The sequence below is a fragment of the Panonychus citri genome, unplaced genomic scaffold, assembly GCF_014898815.1.
Source record: "Panonychus citri isolate SS breed McGregor unplaced genomic scaffold, ASM1489881v1 Contig00005, whole genome shotgun sequence".
In the NCBI taxonomy this organism is placed as follows: domain Eukaryota; kingdom Metazoa; phylum Arthropoda; class Arachnida; order Trombidiformes; family Tetranychidae; genus Panonychus; species Panonychus citri.
The window spans coordinates 23,355-39,033 of record NW_026515410.1 but is presented as its reverse complement, the minus strand read 5'-3'; the positions used below and the strand labels follow the sequence as shown (position 1 = coordinate 39,033).

General features: G+C 29.7%; 1 protein-coding gene across 1 annotated transcript; it reads right to left on the bottom strand.

The window, feature by feature from the left end:
* Positions 1 to 665: 665 nt before the first annotated feature.
* On the bottom strand, positions 666 to 15,592 carry LOC128388715 (uncharacterized). Its single transcript, XM_053348160.1, has 3 exons — positions 14,892 to 15,592; positions 8,421 to 8,640; positions 666 to 833 (listed from the first exon to the last, which is right to left on the bottom strand). Exons 1-3 carry the CDS (start codon positions 15,158 to 15,160, stop codon positions 666 to 668), a joined length of 657 nt encoding a protein of 218 aa, XP_053204135.1. The 5' UTR covers positions 15,161 to 15,592.
* Positions 15,593 to 15,679: the final 87 nt, after the last annotated feature.

Here is a 15,679-nt window from a genome sequence, read left to right as displayed (position 1 = left end):
TTTCCAATTTAACTGATATTTTCTAGTGAAAAATTTACAGACAATTAGGTGTTCGTTTCATAAAAGGTGAAGAGACTTAATCATCGCAATTAGCATCAATTATCTCGTTAATTGTAGCATGATGATGTACAGAAAATGTTCAAAACTGACACAGAAACACATACATGTAGACATGCATACAAATAACTTAACATTCTGAAAAATGTTTACTCATTAGTTAATTAAATCCATCGGTTGCATGTGTAGCAAATTCAATCCCAAAAGTAATTCATCCTCATCTTTTATCAGAGGAGAAAAAAACTTTTTTCCCTTTTACTAATCTAACTCACTTCTTGATTAACCATGATTAATTTACTTAATCAAGCTCACACAGAGTAATTTGGGTGAATTTACACCAACAGCAATCAGGTAACCAAAATTTAACCAGAAAATTATTCATCTTCATGGATTTAAATTGCCAACAAGAAAAGCACTTACTTTGGATTTTCGTATATACCAAATTGATAAACATTAGTATCTATTAGCAGTTGATTGTTAATTCAAACTCAAGTATTGATGGTAACAGTTTTGTAATTGTATTATTGTTGATTGTTGTAATTTGTTTCTTTAATTGTTGTTTACTTACCTGGAGTGTTTGATGAACGTGATTTATTATTTTCTTGTGATTATTGCTGAGGTTGGGTTGATGGTTGTGGAGGTGAAAAGTTGACTGGTAAAATCTGTACGTCAGGTAGATATTCAATGGTAGATATTGGCTGAAAAAGCTCTTCCTCTTGTAATGAAATGGTCAGAGTTAAATTGTTTCCTTGGCTGTAAAAAGTTGCTCGTCGACTCTGTTGTTAATGATGATGACCAAATAATGACCAAAAAGTGATAATGTCCAACCGATGAAAGTGAAATTCAATGGCAAAGTGACGATCAGAGCAATGGTCAAAGTTTTCAATGAAAAAAAATATATAAACATTTTCAAATATTGAGTGAAAATGTTTTTTATTACATTTTGTGGTGTCCATTTTTGACACAGTTGTTGGGTTTGTTGGGGCGATGATGATGATGGTGACAGTAGTAGTAGTAGTGTCCAATTTTGTTGTAAAGTCCATTTAGTTTTTATTTATATTTATTTTTATTTTGGGTGAAAAACAGTGACCAAGAAAAAAATAAATGTCCAATGGTGAAAATTGTATTGATGGTGATGATGGTGATTCCCAGTGGTCAATATGAAAACGATAAATTATTATATCATGTTGAATGGTGAAGGAGGAGAAGATGGATGATAAAAGGAAGAGAAAGAAGATAAATTTTAGTATTAATAGTAGCAATAGCAGTGTGGTATTGTATCAAATGATTAGGAGTAACATCATCATCACCAACACAGAAGCAACAACAACAACAACAATAATAATAATAACTACATCTCAATCTAATATAATATCGTAGCTCTGTAAGGCAAGGATCTTGTAACAATTTTCATGGGATAAACTTAGAGTTCTGGGTAGGAAAAAAACTAAGGTAAAAGATAAATCTTCCAATGAGAATGGTTATCATCTTCATCATTAGAAAATGTGTATTCTCATATAAATGTTCATCATCTAGAAACATTTATCGAGCTTGCTGTTCATGTTCATCCTTTCATGTTATCATCTAATGTTGTATTATTTTTCTGTAACAATCTCGAATTAAGATAATATAATATTTTTCTCTCTCACTTACTTATATTCTCTCTGTTCTAACTTTTCTCCTGTAATATTAGATTCTTTCTCACCATTATCTGTCCATCTCTCCATGAGTACTGAAAGTAAAAATGGATTGAGAGTGCTAATCAATCCTCTCTCCCTTCATCTCTCCTGTTCATCATTCTTGTCATTCACTTATTACTACAATCAAGATGATAATCTGATAGGAAATTTTTTTTCTTCTTCTTCTCTATTCCATTGATAATCTTCCTGTTTCCTGGCTCCATAGATAATTAACCATTCCATTCATAATCATCATTGTTGCCTGATTGTTGGAAAGATTAAAATGCTTATTAATTAATTGCTTTCAATTGTAGTTCCATTTAGCTTAATTATTTGATTGTTCGCCAACATTTTTCATACGTTTTTAATTGTCACAATTCTGTAATTGCAGTTATCTAATTGGCTATGATTAAGATTTAATTAGCTGTTTAAAAATTAATATTATCTTTTTTCTGTCAAGACAATTAATTATTCAAATAAAATGAAATAATAACTTTGCGTTGGTTATTATCAAATACTTACATATAACCAAGATAATGAATAAACGATTAACTTTAATCCTTTTTTGTTTATTTCAAGCTCTTATGTAAACCAGATTAATTATCAATTTTATTAGTAAATCCACAAATGATTAATTATCAGAATCATTAAAAGGTATTCAAATAACAAAAGATAAAACAAGTGATAGAGAGTAAGAATTTAATTTTATGCTAATCACTAGAAACTGACCAGCATGAATATAATTTGATTGAGTTATCAGAATTCAACGTATGAGGAATTATTATTATGAGATATTGTGTATTATTAAGTTTGCTAATCACGAGTATAACTATTTATAATTACCAAAAGCTATCGAAAAATCTAACAGTCAATACATTAATAGATTCTTATTGTTTATTTAATGATAATAATTTTGCTTATTATCTCAATCACAATCGTAAACTATCAGAGCTTTTATAAAATATAATAACACGAAATAATTAGAGAATGAGGGTTAATATTTTCATTCTGTAATCAATCAAGTCTCTACTCTCTCTCGCTCTCTTTCTCTTTCATTTATGTAATATTATGGATATTGTAACTTTTACTTTAGTTTATCATCATTATTAATGTTTGACAGACTTTCGATTCCAATGAATTCAACAGATTCATGGTGATGATAATGAACACATGATAACAGATGATGAGAATCATATTCTGATATCATAAGGATAACAAGATGTAATGTCAAAGAAAAGAAGAACAGAAAAGAAAAGCAAAAAAGCAAAGAGTTGTCATAATCTTCATTTAACAACGTATGAGTATGACGATCAACTGTCCTACTTCTGGTGGTACCTTCCAACGTCATGGTCGATGATGCGTAGGAGTAAACAAGATCTTTGACAAAAAACTCAATGAAAAGTTTTCTTTGGAATAATTTTCAACTTGTATGAATATAAATCTTCATAAAATAATATCATCATTCTCATTTAGATGAATTCAGATGAACCTTGACCAAAAGCTGGACAGTGAATATTGTGTTTTTTTATGTCATTCTAAACAAGCAAAATGAAGATGAATTCTTATCCAGTCTCCGTCGATGGGCTTGGTAGCAATCAAAAGATGGAGCAATCAAACACCAAACTGACCAGAACCTGTTGGATACTAAAGTTATTTATATTCATCATTGAGACTTTGATGATAATCAAAACTGTCAGATTCAGCGAGAGAATCAGAAATCTTTTATATTTATATTAATGACGATATATAAATGGTGACAACGATTCTACTACGGTTTTCCAGTTTTTCCAATGGGGTAAATTGAGGAAGAAGGGAAAATTTTCAATTCAAAAAGTTGAATTGATTAGCATAAAACAATTTGTTATTTCATTTAAAACTTTTATCGTTCCCTCCCCTAAATATATATGATATTTTTCCGCTTCAAAATTCTGGTTCATTTACACATTCACTGTTTATTCAGTGATTCGGTGAAAAGTTTAGGTTTCAGTTACAAGATCATGATGATGAAGGATGAAGGATGATGAAGGAAAAATAACATTTTCCTCTGTTTGCTTTTGCTAAAATCAATGTTGTTTTTAGGCGGAAGAACTTTTCTCCACTGAAACTCAACATTTAATCATGAAAGTCAAAGATATTCAATAAAATATACCTCAAGAATCAGTTTCATGATTCACGATTTTTGCATCATCTTTTATCCTTCCTTTTTGGATACTTTGTTTTTCCTAATACCTTAAGCCTAACAAAAGCTTTAAACTAGAGTGTAAACTTTTGCAAACAAATTCTAACGGTAACAGTATCATAGTTGCTAATATCAATTGGAGGTGAGAAGACAAAGGAAGATAGAAAGAGAGAGAGAGAAAGATGATGATGGAAAGAATAAAATAATGTTTGATCTTTCAAGATGATGGTTATCATCATGAAAATGTGAAGGAATCCTGAGTGAAAAAAAAGTAATGGATGAAGATCGAACAACGATAAACCATCAATATTATTATTGGAACTTTTTTTTCTCCACTTCGAAAATACTCTTGACACTGCTAACTTTTTCTTAGCATTCTCTCTCTCTCTCTCTCTCTCTCTCTCTCTCTCTCTCTCTCTCTCTCAATTCTTGTTCTGGACTCTCCCTGGATGATGGTGATCATTTCTTAACAGTAACATCTTGAACCTTATCTATCATCACCTTCACTCAACTCTCATCTCATCTTCAGAACTTTTTTCTCCTTCTACAACTCACTCTCTTTCTCTCTTTCAATTCCGTGACAAATTAACCCCAACAATCACCATTAACCATTTTGATTGAACACAGAATCAATAATAACAGAATCTTGCAGAATACAACATTCCTATTATTTTATTACTCTTCCACCATCATCACCTCCTCCAATATCCAACCTTTATCATCATCATCATCACCAGAAATAACAACAATAACAAATAACCGGTCAACAGCAAGAAACAAAAAAAGTGTAAAAGTTTTACTTGTTTCCACAGACAGATAGTTAACTCTAGTTGATTAGTTACCATTTGATTAACATGTTTTAATTGATGTTACCATCTCACAAAATGATCATGATAACAATCAATAACAACAATCAACTCTATCGCCTCATAAGTAAATGTACCTTAGCCTTTGTTTAATCAACCAAGATTTCCTGAATTTCCTTAGTCTTCATGATAATGAACTTTTTTCTTTCCCCAAAGTCTCAACTCTTCAATAGCAATATACCAACTACTGTAAAAGTGTAATACATTTACTATCAGTATACTACTTTTCCTGTATAACTTTTTTTTCCTTCTTTTGCTATTCCAATATAATATTATAACCTCTGAATATACTTGAGGCAACATGATAAGAATCCATTTCATGAACAATTAATGATCGACTAGAAACATTCAATCAATTCCTGTTAAAGTCAATTCTCAACGTTTAACATAATATAATGTATAATATAATAGCAACATGAGATAAGCATGAATAATCAAAGAAATGAAACTTGTTGATGATTTCGAGTTGATATTTATCAAGTAAATCAATTAGAAGCAAAATATTTTTTCTTAGAATCCAAATTTAATTCTTCAATATTAAAAGTTGTTCATTTCATGATATATAAATATTAGATTGAATTTTTTTTTTCGTTCTTAAGGCTTACAAATTGAATCATCAGAATTTGATTCAATTTTCATTCCTTGTGGCTTTTTATATTTATCACTAACCAACGATTTCCGCATACTTAGGGTATTGATAATTTTGTTCATTCAAAAGTCATTCACGATAATTCAATTGAAATAGAAAAGTGATTCTGGTGGTTTTGAAAAGAGAACAAGCTTAGAATTTAAAAAGATGGTTCAAATTAAAACTAATCAGATGAGGATGACGATGAAGATGATAAAATTCAACTACTCTTTTCACCTTTATGTTGGAGGACTTTATTGGGAGTGGAAATATAAGTGAAATTAAAATTCCATCAGAGTAGAAACCATCAAGTGTCAACCGATTATTGAATTAATCAATCCAATCAACCTCATGAAATACTAACACTAGACAAAGACAATTCAACTCATGGTGTACACATACGCATAAATATATATAGAGAGAAATATATCATACCCTCGATGGGATTGAAATCAATTCATCATGAAATCTTCATCAAAACTCAACTACAATTGAGACTCATTGAAATCAAATAGAAAAGGGAAAAAAGGTTTACTCTAATAATGAAACAAAAAGAAGAGGGAGAAAAATATGATTACTTAAGGTCGTTAATTGTGATAGATTGAATTTCATTCAAAGTTATAATGAAAATTACATAATAATTATCCCTGATGATTAGTTAATGATATTCATGATGATGAAATAGCTCGATGAATAAAAGAGAAAGTTCTGTTCATCAAGAAGAAGAAAAAAATTTTTTTTCTCTTTTCCAACCAAGAATAACCTCTAATTGTTAAATAATAATGATAAATGAAAGTTAAATTGTTGGAATTACGTTGATGATGATAGAGCATCAATTACTAAATCATATATCAGATTATTATCAAATTATGATATCAATATATATACTAAGAGATAGGAAGTAATGAGAAGGAGGAATAGAAGGAGGTTGAATGGGGGATATGGAACTTTTTTCCTGCTCCCTCAGAACAACATGAGTTTCAACGATAAAACTGATTCAATAGATTTAGTAGCAAGAAAAATCAATGACTAGGGTATTAGACTGGGAGTGATACTTATTACATTAACACACCGAAGGGTGCAAATTACATTGCGCCGGTTGTAAGAGTGGGAAAGAGTTTCAACTCGAGGCAAGAACAAGACTAATTTATTAAATTGAATATCATCTGGTAACAGATTTATTCAGAAACACCGAACCCACTGCCATCCTCATTTCCCACTTCAATATTGATATTGTTCAGAGTCATTCATTTGCTATCACACCTATTGTATTCATTGGATAATAATAATAATTTTTTTTCCTCCTCAGTTCATCATGATAGTTGTTGGTGATAATAGTTCAATTTGAAAGAAAGAGTAAGAAAAAAACTAATAATAAAACTTCACAGATAAGAATTGGAATTCAATCTGTTGAAAACTCTGAACTTTTCTTCTTTGAAGTTTTTTCTTAATCAATAAGTTTTACGATTGATGAACTTTTTTTTCTCTTTCTTTCTTTTATCCTCTTTTCTTTTCTAAATTATCATTAGTCAGTGAGGTAGGAAAACAATGAGTCGAAAATATTCATGTTAATATCAAGAGTATTTCTAAAAGTTGATGGGACTGATGAATAAACACCTTGGCTTCCATTTCATGGTAATTTTTTTCTTTTTATTTTCCATTTTAAATTCTAAAAATTCGTGTAATTCATTTTCATTGCTTCCAAATGGACAGTTAGTTGGAGAAAGAATTCAAGGTTCATGGCAGAAATTTCAGAAGAAAATGTAACCACCACCCATCATCTTCACCTCGCTATCATTTTCTCTCTCTCTCTCTCTCTCTTTCTGTATTTCTTCTTCCTGTTTATCATCCCTTTACATCTTCTTCCTACTCTTTTTCTCTATGATAACATTCATGGTATGAATTCAAAAGACTGAATCAATTGTTCATTTGTTTCGCTTTTTGTTTCCACACAATGAATTCTGTAATTTCCTTTTATCTTCATCCTTTCATGTTGAAAAGCAACAACAAACTAAATCCATAGTCCGTTTCAGTGGAAAAAAGCATTAAGGTCATAAAATAATTTCTGATTACTGAATTAGTTGATTATTGTCCAATAGTTGCAATAGATTAGTAATCAGATTGATACATAATAAATAAATTATTTATCTCTTAGTCTCTAAATCACCAATACGATATAAGATTGACAGTTTCTTTCAAATTGGATTAGCAAATGTTGATTAATCAATCTCAAGACATGATATACCTTCAACCCTTTTTCGGTAAACGGACAAGGATTAACTGTAAATATTTTCTGTGGATAAAGTTTGACAACTGAGTGGATTGTAATAATCTCACACACAGTGATAACCTTATGGGTGGAAAATCTTTCGAAATGAACTGAATAAACTAATAAGCTGTTATGGTGAGAGAAATCAAATGGACATAAGAGACTATGGTGAAGATGAAGCAACAGATATTAGAAAAGAGAGAAAAAAATTGTTCTATTTTACTTTGAACTTCTTTTGTAATGAATGTTGAACATGACAATGAAAAGAATCGAAAGTAAATGATAGTAGTTGCATTTTTCTCTCTCCATTTTTGCAAGTTGGTGAGAATGAGACTCTGATACAATGATTGTCCATTTGGAAGAAATGTGAATGGATTATATAAAAATGAAACATTCCTCTTGGAGTTCTCTAAGTCTATCACTCGATAATTGATGATGATGCTGAAGGGAAAGTCTCACAACTTTATCATGATAATACTTTTGTTTCAATTTCAAGAATTCCGATGTGAATAGATAGCAAAGTGTTTGAGATATTTTGAGGAGAAAAATTTTCATTAATGAAAAAATGTGTTGAAAGTATTCGCTTGCAAATATTTTCACATTTGTCTCTTTCATTGACAAATTGTTACAGAACTGGGAAGTCAGAGTATTATTGATATCGATAGAAAATTTGGTGATGATGATGAGTAAGAACAGTAGTGGGAATTCAAGGAGAGGGTGGAAAAATCTCATGAAATGTTACCATTAGTTGTCCACAAAATTTGCCAACATTTGAGTTCTCTGCAACTGAAGGTATCGCTTGTGAGGAAAATGATGAAGAAGAAGAAGAAGATGATGATGATGATGGTTGTGATGATGAAGCTTCAGAAAGTGGGGAAGATGAAGATGATGATACATTGGCAGGTTTCTTGATCTGTTTCTCATGAATTCTTACATAACCATATTCGCAGACTGGAAACTCCCTGTAAGTTGAAAAGAGAAGATTGAAAATAAACTGTGATTAGAGACTTTTTCTTTTACCTTTACAAAAGAATTGAAAAATTCTGTATTTATATGATTCTGAATGAAAATTCAGTCTCAATAATGGATAATAAAAGTATATATTTATTCAGATACATGAACTCAGTGGGAATGAATTTCCTATTATACTTCATGATTATGGTTATGTGATTTTATTTATATAATCATTTTCACCATGATGATGATGCTGATAATAATAATACTAACATTATCAATGATTTCAGAACTGATTTCCGTACCTGAAAATCATAAACTATTCATGGTGATAATGAACAGAGTGTTAGATACACCAGGATAAACCGATTACCATTGAAAACCGTTGAATTATTTTCTGATTACTCTTTGAAATTGAAATAAAAAAAACTTTAATGTTTACTAATAAAATAAAGTTCACTTTTAAATATGTAATATAAGTTGAAAATTGTCATCATATCATGAAAATCAATGAGTCACCAACTAATTATCACCATGAAAATGAATAAAATTAAATAATATAATAACAGTGTTAGATAATTTGAATAATAAACTTTGTGAATTATGATTTTTTGTTTGTTCAAAACTCCCCGAGGCAATTTCATTATCATGTTACCATGATAATTATTTTAATTATTACAATGATACGTCAGAACTTTTGAAATTTCATCTTTGTCTTTCCATTTCAGTTAATCAAATGTGTACACATAATTGAAGTTGAAACAATTAGCATATTATTAAAGGTATACATTTACAGGGAGGTTAAAATTTGAACAGATAATTCATCATTTTGAATTTATGATCCTTTTTTATTGTTTTAATTTTGTTTGAATGAGATTTCATGTTGATAATAATTAGTTAAATATATTAAATTTAAGTAAATAATTGTAAAACAAAACAAGAAAACAAACAGAAAAGCTTGATTAGTCTATTGATTAGTGATTATACATGTAAGTTAATTAGTTACTTTTATAAGTTGGTTAGCTATTTAATCAACAGCATTTTACTTGCTTTATGGTAATTCAATGATTTAGATTTTGTATTTTAATCATGACCATTGGTCATCATAAGTTAAAATCAATATCGTTATGATAGTCATTTGAATTTCAAAGTTTTCTCATCATGAGGAAACAATAATAAAGCTTAGATATTTATATCTTCATCTTCTTATTCATGATGATGGTATAAAGAATTCATAGTTAGATATTATCCTTTATGCTTCTTAGTCCTTAGAATTGAGCTTATTAGAATCAGATTAGGTTCTAATACATGGTCATCATCATCATCATCATTTCTTCATCTTTTTATCCTCCTTTCAGAGAGAATGAGAGAGTGGAAATTGGGAGTGAAAAGAAAACCTTTCATTTAGCATCATTACTATTTCTAAAAGTCTAAAGGTTTCCAATTTTATATTTCTATTCTAAAACTATCTCTTCTCACGATGATGATGATGAACATACACCAGAGGAACAAGGGAGATAAAAGGAGAGGATTAAAAGAAGAGATGATGATGATGATGATTGAAGATCGAGAAGTAAAAAAACAGAATGAGATATGATGTTGGAAGATTTAATCCGATTTCAAAATTTTGAGAGGGATCAATTTGATCCTCTACACGATTATGAAGACAGATTCACTTATACACCAACACTTTCCAACTTCCAATCAACTTTAAAACTACCATTAAACCCCATCTACCGATTGGATAGTATAACTGGACCCATAAAAACTCAGAATTTCATCAAAGTTGAAGTGAATTATCATCAGAAAAAAACTCCTACTTAAGATATTGAGATTAATCCAACAATAAAGATTATATTAAATGTCATGACAATTCAAGATCTATGAATATTGATACACTATTGAATCAATACCAGAGAGAGTGTTGCAAGAGGATAAAGCTATTGTTTCATCATTGTTATGGCTCATAGCAAATGACTGTCAAGAAAAATAGCTGATTAACCTTTGACAGATGAACAATGAGCTGGCTTTGGCGCTAAAAAAGTCACCAAAAACATTTGACCCATAAAGCTGGTCCAGTATTGATATCTTAGAATAAAATTAAATCTTAACTTCAATATCAATGCCACTTCCATCCCAGAAAGTTGAAGTCCAAGAAAATTGTTTCAAGGTCATCTGAAGGTGCTATTCTGCACATTTTCAGCCCTTGGAAATGAGTTGAGAGATTCCTGTTGTCACAGTTCTTGAGATTTTACAGTTTAATTGCCATTAGTAGCTCTGAACATTCTTTTTTGTTGAATTACCTTCAGATGACCTTGAAACGCTCTCTTTAAACAATGACCTGAATGACCTTGATCTTTCAATATGAAAATTGAATATCGCTCAAACTTGTACCACTCAAGTCTCGAGTCTCTTCAACTCTTAGTTACTGAGAATATCGCAAAAATCATCGGTAAAATAGCCGAATAGCTCTGTGCAAAACGGATAGTTGTTTGGATAACGATAATATCTTATGTTATAAATGTTCAAATTAAACAAACAAGTTTTAACCAATCACATTAAAGATTAAAGTAACAAGTATGTCTTACGTAGTAATTTTTTAAATAAAAGACTATAAATTAGCTGTTTTAAGCATATCAAATAAACTTCCAGACAATAAACAGCCGAGTCAAATGATGCGTGTGCGCTATTTTAAATGGGGTGGAGTGGAAGTGACATTGATATTTGAGGTATACATTTTATGCTACTATCGACTATCGGTCCTGATCGTGTCTGACCAACTACTAACAAGCCATGATAACAAATAGCTAATTTTACCTGAAGAAAATAAAACTGATATTTATTAATATCAGCTCTTTAAATTTAACTCAATACATATAATTTTAAACCAATTTATCAATCAATCACTATGATAATTTGTGTGTCTGTCATTTGATAATTTGTTTCACATTAAATATTAGAATCAAATTTATCACAAAATTTAATATAAATCACAATTGTAACAATTCAACTACCCACCCACTGAAACGGAAACCTAGAGAAATGATAAATTGAAACTTTTTTTCTAACATTAAAGGTTCGAGCGGTTTGAATGATGCTGTATTTACAAACTAATTGCAATTCTCCATGAATACATACATTATTAATAATATTGTGCGACAAATCAAACAAACGGTAAAATAAATAATGATCATAACCGTGTAAAAGATTATGACAAATAATATTAAGGAGAGAGAATGGGAAATGGATTTGGTTGAAGGAGGAAAATATGTAAAATTTAAAACCCACTGCCGAGTGTAAAGATTAAATAATAGGTATAAGTGAGGGAGGGATAGAGAAATTATCATCATCGTCATCCAAAATTTGATTGTGTTAACCATTGAATTAGAAATTGAAAAATGAAATTTAAAACCTTTATAACAGGAAACTTATGGCAGGGTGGATGGAGTAAAAAACCTCACCAAGATACAGGAAAGAGCAGAAATTATCAATTCTGTCTTTTTTTATTACTCTTTTAGCCGATTGAATTTGATGACAATAATGATAATGGTTGGTGATGATAAAAGAAAACTAAATGGAGAGAGATGATAAACAATGGATACTGGGAGGCATCGTGAAGGATAATGGTGATTTAGTAGGAGGTGGGAGTGGGTAATGTGGTGTGGGAGTTGAAATATATTACTGTTTATCCTTTTGTACTTTTTATCATATTAGCTGATTTTTTACTTCATCTCTGGTTTCTTTGTGTACATGAACGTACTACTGAACTGAACTTTTTTTGAGGTTCTGTTATCTTCATTTATCTCTCTCTCTGCCTCTCTCTCTCTCTCTCTCTTTCAAACCTGAACAAAAGTTCAGTCTCTATATATAAATATTATCCCATGAACATCATGATGATATCCCACTGAGATTTAAAGTCAATGTTATTTATATCTATCTAATGTAATGATAGTTTTTTTATTCTAAAACTGAAAGACAGTTTGAAAATATTATTTTCTCTCTTTCGACATTTACTGTCCATGCTTTTGTCTATTTGTCTGTCTCCTTTTTTTTAGTGAAATGAATATAATGTTCACTAAGAGAGGAAGGTAATTATTTTGGAATAATTTTTAACGATTAATTAAATTTCCATGAATCAATTGATTGCTCTCGGTAATTTGGTCATTTTTGTGTAGCCATTAAAGTTTATTATCATCAAAAGTTTTCCTTAATCACATCATAAAGATTTAATAGAAGATAAATTTAAGTTTAATCTGTTGAATAAGACAATTAAATTTAATTACTAGGCCTAATTGTTGTAGAGAAAAGTGTGAAGAATAAAAAAGACAACAAAAGTTTCACCAATTAAATTTAATTGACGTAATAATAATTAACCATTTTCGTGATTAGCAAACAAAAAGCTAAAAATTTTCTCAATGAACACTGATAATAATTAGATGATTTTACTAATTAAATTAGGACAATATCAAATGCTAATATTATGATATATCAATTGTAATTGGGATGTTTTATTTATCATTATAATTAATGATCGAATGATTAAATTAAATATCATTAACTTTCTGTTTGTCAGAGAATTGATAATAATCACTGAATTACATGAATTTCTGTTGTTTATTTCATCTGAATATTACATGAGATTGAGAAAATTATCATTTTATCACCTTACTTGTTTTTCTCATGATGTTGATGTTTATTTGCTTTCTCCATGATTAGTGAAAAAATCTAACATGATAACAAGGTGAATATAATCTTAGAAGTGGGAAAAAAACAATAACAATTGATTCTGATTCATTGGATGAACAAGTTGGATAAATAATTCAAAGTTCAATTGGATTGTTTATCTACATTTAGAATCTATTTTCTTATCATGTCAATTGATTTTCCTTTTTGTCTTTTATTCTCTTTTTCCATGTAACTATTGAAGTGATTGAATAGGTTAGAGTAAGATGAGTAAGCTCAAGATTGAAAAAGTGATGAAGGAAATTTTATGAAGGAAAAATTGAATTCCTTAGATTGGAAAAGTTCAATTTTTCATTTGCTCGAAACTCATTGCGATTCATTTGTGTATGATTCTTTCATCGCATTCTAAGTTTAATAAAGTGATTTCGTTACTCGGATGAATTTATCATGAAGAATGAAAAGATAAATGATAATAAAAGGATTGTATATTTCTCTCTCTCTCTCTCACTCATCTTTATCAATGAACTTTCTGTTTATTTATGTTTCTATTCAATTTGAACTTGAGCTTAGAGTTTGACAATTTTCAACTGAATGAAGAGACACACAAACTCAATATCTCAGAACTTCCATAGATATGAATTGATATCGACACAGATTCTAAACATTAAGGAATATAAGTAACATTCATCATAAGCTGTATGACAATTTCTCTTCGATTGTGTAAAAGAAAAGTGACCAATCCAACTCTTATCTTTATCATCATCATCATCTTCATCTTCAAGTGACCATAACTTATAAATACTAAGCAAAGAAAACAAGAAATAAATGAAACATGAAATAAATATGATAACTTGAAATTCTTGTAGTTGTTTGATGATAAATAATCTAAAATCTTCTTATCATTTGTTATCGAATTTTCATCATGAACTTGCTTGAAATTTTCTTTTGTTCACTTTTCTTTTTTTTTACCCATCGACTGGTCATCATCATGTTTATTATCATGATAATCTAAAGCTCTTGATTAATTTCCATGTGATATTAGTGATAAATGAAGATTATGACAACTCTTTGCTTTTTTGCTTTTCTTTTCTCTTCTTCTTTTCTTTGACATTACATCTTGTTATCCTTATGATATCAGAATATGATTCTCATCATCTGTTATCATGTGTTCATTATCATCACCATGAATCTGTTGAATTCATTGGAATCGAAAGTCTGTCAAACATTAATAATGATGATAAACTAAAGTAAAAGTTACAATATCCATAATATTACATAAATGATAGAGAAAGAGAGCGAGAGAGAGTAGAGACTTGATTGATTACAGAATGAAAATATTAACCCTCATTTTCTGATTATTTCATGATGATAAAAGCCTCGCTAGTTAATAATGATGATGATTTAGATGATAAGAGTATTATTATCCAAATCAAAGAGAAAAGGAATCCAAGAAATTTATCAAAGTGACCAATCAGTTGCTGATTGTAGCAATCATGAAGTAATGAAAATTCATAAATCCCACTGAGTTCGTATCGTGAAGGAAAAAAAGAAATCATTATTTACAAAGTGAACTTACTTCGTTACTGGAAAATAGCCAACTTGAAATGAAAGAATTGAAAGTTCAATAATATCTCCATGAGTTGACCCAAGTGCTGAAAATGTAACCTGACAGTTGAAAGCGGCAAACTTTTGAATGGGCTCTTTAAGATAAAGAGGGTACTTTGTACCAATTGTTCCGGTATAAGTACGATTACAATCAATCTCGAGGCAAAGTGAAACATTTACACAAAGGAAAAGGTAGACAGTTAAAACTTTCCATGTAAATTGTTGGTGAAACGAGGACATGGTGGTTATGTTAACGGGAAGAAAACGCTCCTTTAGTTATATAATTATTTTTTTCGCAAACACAGATAAACACTTAAGAGAGAGAGAGAGAGAGAGAGAGAGAGAGAGAGAGAGAGAGAGAGAGTATGTAATAAAGTATCACTTAGAACACGAATCACATGGAGATTAAACTTGAAAAGAGAAAAGAAAAAATCAAACTGATTAATCTTTGGAATCTTTTTTTCGCTGTTTTTGTATATTGTCGATAAATCTATTGAGTTTCTTTATTTAACTATTAAGAATCACATTATGTTTAAAATGAACTTTTAATCTGTTAATAAACATGGAATTTTAAATTCGATGCTAAACTGATCTAGAGTTCGATAAAAAAAACTTGGAATGAGTTTTTTTCTTCTTCGTGTAGAACTTATAACATTAACATTGTGATGGTAAATTTGGAAATGGTTGTTACCCTAATAGAAGGAAAGACAGAGAGAAAGAAGAGAGAGAGAGAGAGAGAGAGAGAGAGAGAGGACATCA

Excerpts from the sequence above, each read along its gene's own strand:
- LOC128388715 (XM_053348160.1), bottom strand. The coding sequence starts at position 15,160 with ATGTCCTCGTTTCACCAACAATTTACATGGAAAGTTTTAACTGTCTAC. Across the intron at positions 8,641-14,891 it reads GGCTATTTTCCAGTAACGAA|GGAGTTTCCAGTCTGCGAAT; the intron begins GTAAGTTCACTT and ends TTCAACTTACAG. Across the intron at positions 834-8,420 it reads AATTTTGTGGACAACTAATG|AGTCGACGAGCAACTTTTTA; the intron begins GTAACATTTCAT and ends CATTAACAACAG.